At 36.6% G+C, this 6,970-nt stretch overlaps 1 protein-coding gene across 1 annotated transcript; it reads right to left on the bottom strand.

Moving 5' to 3' along the window:
* Nucleotides 1–3,291: 3,291 nt before the first annotated feature.
* On the bottom strand, nucleotides 3,292–6,567 carry LOC116189224. The gene is made up of 3 exons (XM_031518791.1): nucleotides 6,459–6,567; nucleotides 4,144–4,467; nucleotides 3,292–4,056 (listed from the first exon to the last, which is right to left on the bottom strand). The coding sequence occupies exons 2-3, from the start codon at nucleotides 4,405–4,407 to the stop codon at nucleotides 3,475–3,477; spliced, it is 846 nt and encodes a 281-aa protein (XP_031374651.1). The 5' UTR covers nucleotides 4,408–4,467; nucleotides 6,459–6,567; the 3' UTR covers nucleotides 3,292–3,474.
* Between the last annotated feature and the right edge of the window lie 403 nt (nucleotides 6,568–6,970).

Below are 6,970 nucleotides of genomic sequence, written 5' to 3'. Positions count from 1 at the left end.
TCTCAAACAGATTGTACTTGAAACAGCGTTGCACCGGTTGAAGATGAATCTTTGTAGGTGATGACGCGGAGCTCTTTTTAATCAAATTGTGATGGATCTAGCAAATGTGGGGTCCAAGATAGGAGACAAGGATCATGTTATATTGTTGTTGTGTTCTCTTCCAGAGGCATGCAAGAGTTTTATGGATACAATGCTATATGGTAGGACAAGCGCCACCTTAAAGAACGTCAAGGTGGACATGATCTTGAAGGAGTTGCAGAAGAAGGTGATAGGAGTACCATGAAGGCAACGGTGAAGGCCAAGTTGCGAGGAAGAGGTCTCGTGGCAGGAGCAAGTCAAGGGATAGAAAGTCGATTTGTTGGAACTGCAATGAGGAAGGTCATCTTAGAGAGACTGTCCAAGGTGAAGAGGCAAACAAGGCGAGCTTTTGGGGAATGCAGCAGTAACAAAGGAAACCTACGAAGGAGAAGATATTCTGACAGCAATAGGTAATAGGAATGTTAGTGCCGAGATTCTCACTACATCTATCATGTTAGGTATTTCTTGGATTATTGATTCAGGATGCACTTTCCATGTTTGTCATGATATAGGATTATTTTCTACTTATCGGTGCATAAAAGGTAAAAAAGCCCATATAGCTAATGGAGACACATGCGATGTTGTTGAGGTGGGAGACATGCAGATCAAGTCGCATACTGATAGTGATATGTTATTGGCGATTGTTAGGCATGTCTCGGGAATAAAGAAAAATATGTTCTCGTTGGGTACTCTTGATAGTCTTGGCTATAAGTATAGGTGTCAAGGTGGAGTCGTAAGAATCTCATATGTTCTGTAAGGAATGGGTTCAACGACAACATTCGAGTGTTCGGCTCCTGAGAGAAACTGTTTAAAGTCATTTAGGGATGACGGTGACTTGCTCGGGACTGATAAGATGGAAAAGCATAGGCTACTCGCACGTGTTATGTGTTGGCTAGCGTGGTTTTTAGGTCTCAGCTCCAATAAGGGAATTCTTATTAGTCCATGAAATTGGGACCCTCTCTTAGTTTGGAGTCGTCACTATACCGTTTATTGATCGGTGAGCCACCTAAGTCACCTAAAGGGACAAGTTACTATCCTCCTAAGGATTTTAAGTTGTCTCGGTCTTCTAATCAGAGAACTAGACCCGAGTGTTTTATTGAGGAATTAAAAGCCCGCAAGCTAATAATTCGTCATTTTCAATACTCTTATGGGCTCTCAATTATTTCTAACACCTTTTTTATTTGAGTATAATTGTTTTCCCTAGGGTTCATTGTCATATGTACTCACGTATACGTATTTGTACAGGAAAGAATAAAGATTACATGACTTTCCGTACGTCACACATGTGCCTATGCATCATTACATACACGGGTACATCTCACGGGCCACACATTTAGGCCTACATCCATACATCGACCACACCTTTGAACCAAATATTGACAAGTGGGCCTAAAGCCCAAAAAATTATAAGTCTACTCATTTTATTCATTTTTCATCCTTTATTTTCAAAATTTATTTACAAGTCATATTTACGTTGTTATTTGGTTTACTACCAAAAAAATAAGGTCCCAATCCCTCAAGGTCCAAGAACCTTCAATTTTAACCTATGACCAGACACATGAGTTATTCCTTTAATCCCACGAATATTTTTTCTTCAAGTTTACGTGATTAATTGTTTTTTTTTTATCTTGATTAATCAATTTCAGAAGTGAGGGTCAAGGTTTTATTGAATTAGCCTTCAATTAATCGAGTTGAGGGACTATAGCCGATTTATTAGATCCTGGATTCTAATGATCCACTCCGAAGGCTACACAAGCCTTCCTAAACACTTAGGACACAGAATTAGTGTCTAACAAGTAAGCCCATTTAGCATGATTTAGCGCAGTTTGGACTTCAATTTTGCAAATTGACTCAATTTTAACTCACAATTTTAACTCACATATGCACACTTATAGATTCGGCCCTACAGACGAAAATCATGGAATATTCAACTAATCCTATGGACATCAAATTGACACAATTTTGCACTCAATTCCTAAGGGCCGTGACCTAATTAAACTCAATTTGAACTAATTTCACCTAATTAGACTCAACTGGACCCTCATTAACCAAAATCGACCCTAATTGAGCCTAACCCCGCTTGGCCATGTTCACATTTGAGACCAACAAGGGTTATAGTCATCAAATCCAAGAAGCAATTGGAAGAAATTGAGCACACAATTTAGCCTAATTATACACAATTAGAGGCTACCTATCAATAATCATGCACAAACAAGCCTAATTAAGCCTAAAATAACCAAATCTAAGGCCCTAAGCTACTCAGCTGAATTTTACAGAATTCATGGAAGTCCAATTTCATGCTAATTCGGAATCTTTTATAATCCCCAAGTAGTAATTCATGGACTATAAATCCCTTCCTTTTATCTAAGTAGTATTCTACTGATAGCAGTACGATAGAGCGAACCCTAAGGGTACGTTTGGTTCGCATGATTAGAATAGACAGGGAATAGAATAGACATGGATTAGAATAGTCAGAGAATAGAATGGAAATTCTGATGAAATTTTTTTGTTTGGTTGGAGGGAATAGCAAAACTAAGAATTATAATTCTGATATTTGGTTGGGTTGAATAAGGAATAAAAAAACATGAATAGGATAAAAAGATAGAAATGCCATTCATATAAATATAATAAGTTTTATAAGATAAATAGATAACTTTAATGACAATTTTTATAATTAATAAAAAATAAACACTTTAAAAAATGTAAAGAAAGGTAAATAATTTCTAAAAATTTAAAAATTTAATTTAATTACTAAAAATTATGTTTATTAATAAAATTAATTATTTTAATAATGTAATAAGCATAATTATCTATTTTTATAATTAAAAAAATATAAACATTTTAAATAATTGAAAATTAAATAATATTTACAACTTAATATTTTTTATTAATAAAAAATTTTCAATTATTAAATAATTTGTGAAAATTAATTATTTTAATTAATTTCGCCACCCTCCAATTTTGCCACCCTCCTAACTTCGCTGTCCTCCAACTCGTTGCTGTCCCATTTGGTGCATCCCAGCAGTACCATTCGTGGCCTCTAGCACCATTCGTCGCCCCAACTTCGGTTCAGATAAGAATTTTAATTTTTTTTAAAAAAAATTAGTTAAATTTGCGAGGAAATCCGAAATTGGGAGGAAAATTTCCTCACAAAATTGCGAGGGATAATGGTGGACGCAAATCTAGTGAACATAAAGGTACATTCTCGAGTGAATATGATGAGAAACAGATACAGTGCAATGTTCATCCCAATATAGCTACATATCAACCTTTTATCCAAACACGATATAGCTACAATTTCATTTTTACTCTAACACCAATTTCCCAAAAAACTCCACGAACAATGTAGCAATTTCCCAAAAAACTCCACGAACAAGTTTACCTTGTTGTCTTGCTTCAGCGATTCGCAAGGAAATCCTGCACCATTTCCAAGCGATATTCTGGCTCGGTACCAAAGAAAAGTAGAATATAATTCGAATGGTTACCGAACTTTTGAATAGCCATGCGAACTTGTGCTGAAGTCAGACCATCAACAGTACGAAGAGCTCTCGGAAGTTCAAGGAACTTCTCTTGATAAATGTCCGAGTGAACACTCTTTGAGATCATCATGCAAGCTTCTTTCATTTCGGTTGCCATTGTATTCAAGTTCTGAGAAATTGTGCAGAAGTCAGATTCACCATTTTTCCTTTTTTTTCTCGAAGAAGCACTTGCCATTGCATCTGTAGGTGGTTGATGAGCACGCGAAACATCTCCCGATGTAGGGGTATTGGCATTGCCATTGGCATATTCATTTGGGTTTGAATGATTCACATCTACTTCTTTGGCTACTCCAGTTAAATCTTCAATCTCGAGCTCTTGTAGAATATCTTCAACAGCTTGAACATCTTTTCCAGTAGCTCGATCCTTCGCATATATCATAGATAATTCTTCGAAATGGGGAAAACTTCTCAGTCTAAATGGAGCAGCTTCTTTGTGAGTCTAAAAACAGAAAGAATAGAGTGTTAGTGACATTATATATAAACATAACGATAGAGTATCGAAATAAATAGATGATGTCTTTATTACCGCTACATAAGTCTCCCAGACATCGTCTTCCGCCGTGACCATCTTCCATGTTGAGTCCCATCCAAAGCCACTTGTATTAAGCATCATATCATACACGATAGCCCATTCCCTCTTCAGTGTCTTCAATCGAGATTCAATGTGAGGTCTCGCCTTAATACCACAATTCGAGAGCTTTTCCAATAGCATTTTCTCAAGTTCTAGCAAGTAGCCAGATTTAAACCCTGTGTCGGCATTGTGGGTGCCCATATTCCGTAGGTCAATCATGCAAGAGATGAGGACTGCATCCTCAACTAATGTCCATTTCTTTTTGCCACTCTTGCTCACCTGGAAAGTAACAGAAGCATAACTACCTTCCATTTTCTATACCAATAACACATACATGAAATGGCAATAAGAACATGTATTTAATCGAATATATGCAAAAATGATACATATGTACATATAATACGGAACATAAGACTTTCAGAAAATCAAACCCAAAGTGCATTGAAATAGATTCATAACATTGTCTTCAGAAAGCAATGACAATACAATATACAATCCCAAGCAAATCTAAGTAGTGGATGAAAAAACAACTCAAAGTTTACATTACAATTCCCAATCACAACATCTATCTAAGTAGTGGATGAGTTTCACTCATTAAACATCTCAGTTGCCAACTCTTTCCTCCAATTACTCCAAACATTTGATGTTTGAATCTCAGAAATATGATCACCATCCTCATTAGGGTTGTCAACATCTGTTTCATTAAGTTGGTCTTCCATAGGATCAAAAGCTATCTCTCTCCTAATGAAATTATGCAATAGGCAACAAGCAATTATAATTCTATTGTGAACCCTAACAAAATAAAATGATAGACTTCTAAGAATCGCCCATCGAATTTTAAGCAAGCTGAAACACCTTTCAATAACATTACGAGCAGAGGCATGTCTCAAATTGAAAAGCTCATTATTTCTCGGTCGATGTCCTTGACGCCACTCATTGAAGTGATACCTTTGACCTCTAAAGGGTGCCAAAAAGCCCTCACAGTTTGTATTACCAGTATCAACGAGATAATAACAACCTATATTCAAAAAGAGGGCAAAAAAAACCTAGATTACTTTGTATGTTATTAAGCTTTTCATTTTTAATATTAAGAATGTCAAAAAATTATTATACTCACCAGTTGGCACCCTAAGTCCATGTTCCCTAGAAATAGCATCCCGTAATACCCTCCTATCAGCTGCAAAACCCTCCCATCCAGGAAGAACATATGCGAATTGCATATATGGAGTATAAACTCCTAACACATTGGTTGGTATGTCACATTTACGAGTTTTGTATCTAGGCTTATCAACCTTGGGTACTCTAATTTTGATATACGTCCCGTCTAGAGCACCTAGACAATTCTACATTGAACCAAAATGTAATGTTAGCACCATATTACCTCCCTAAATTTACAAAATTTGACTTTTGTTTAGGTACTTTAGACCACTTCCATCGTTAGTCCTCTGAATTACCAGCTATTGGTTGGGGCTTCTTATACAAATGAGCTTGTAAACGTAAAGTGGCTTTGAGAACATTGTGAAAATATCGGCTTACAATTTCACCCGATCTACTAAACTGGCTTTTAATGACTCGATTCTTAAAATGATGAGCCAATACATATAAAAACATTGCCACTTGTTCATCAACATGCATATTTCTTGTATTTTTCAGACCCCCAATTTCTTGAAGCATATGACACAATTTGAAAAATGCATTCCTATCTATTCTTAGTTGTTCAGTACAAGTAACGTCATCCGCATACACAAGCCTCCTAATATGATCCCTCTTCCTATAATATTTTAACTCGTACAACCTACTGCTAGTTTAGGACCATATGGAGTAGCTAATTCTAACATTATTCCCATCAAACCCCTTACTATAGTACACATTTAAATACAGAAAGTTAGAGCAACGACTTTCCTCTTCTTTCTCTTACTCTGCAAACTCAACTGATCCATAACTGCAAAGTGTAGTCGTACAAGAAGAGCCTCAGTCACAACCCATGTATTTTCAAATCAACTATGTAAGATAACACTACAGCATAACCAACAAACAACTCACATATCCATAATTGAATCAGCAAAGTCATATCACAACTTCTATCAGCAAGCATAATCAGCAACACAGTACGAGTTGAATCAACAAATACATTTCCCAGTTCAATCAGCAAACACATATAAACTGAATCAACAAATACATATCCTCAGTAGAATTTGATAATTCTAAAAATGTGCAGAAGGAACATAAATCAAAATGGAAGGAACTAGCTGACATTGTCGACAAAATACCTAGGATGAAGCTGAGGATGAAGTTGTCGACTTGGAGAGGGATCGATTGGAGGTCCTCTCTGTAGAAAAAGGGAGTCAGGAATTGGGACAGGGAGGGAAACGGCTTGGCTAGCAGAGGCTTCTCCTGCAAAAATGAACATCGAAAATCACTCTGATTTTCGGGACCAAAGATATATTCGTCAAGCTGTACAGGGAGTTATACTTCCCTGAGAACTTTGAGACTTAGATCAATTTCTGTCTGAGTAGTAGTTTTTACTTTCACAGGGTGCATGTACGAATACGTCGGGACCAAAGATATATTCGTCAAGCTGTACAGGGCAACTCGCCTGGTCGTGGCGTAATTTTTTCCTTTTAAGTCTATTCGGTGACAAAGAACTGTGTGTCCCTCAGAACCACATGCATGATTTTGTTCCCATTAAACGCGGTAAAGCAGTTATGGATTTTCCATTAGTTTTTCAGCAATCAATTACTAGCCACGGTTCAAGAATATCAAAAACAACAGAGCAACCTCA

The sequence above is a fragment of the Punica granatum genome, chromosome 8, assembly GCF_007655135.1.
Source record: "Punica granatum isolate Tunisia-2019 chromosome 8, ASM765513v2, whole genome shotgun sequence".
NCBI lineage: Eukaryota > Viridiplantae > Streptophyta > Magnoliopsida > Myrtales > Lythraceae > Punica > Punica granatum.
This window is presented reverse-complemented; position numbering and strand designations above follow the sequence as displayed.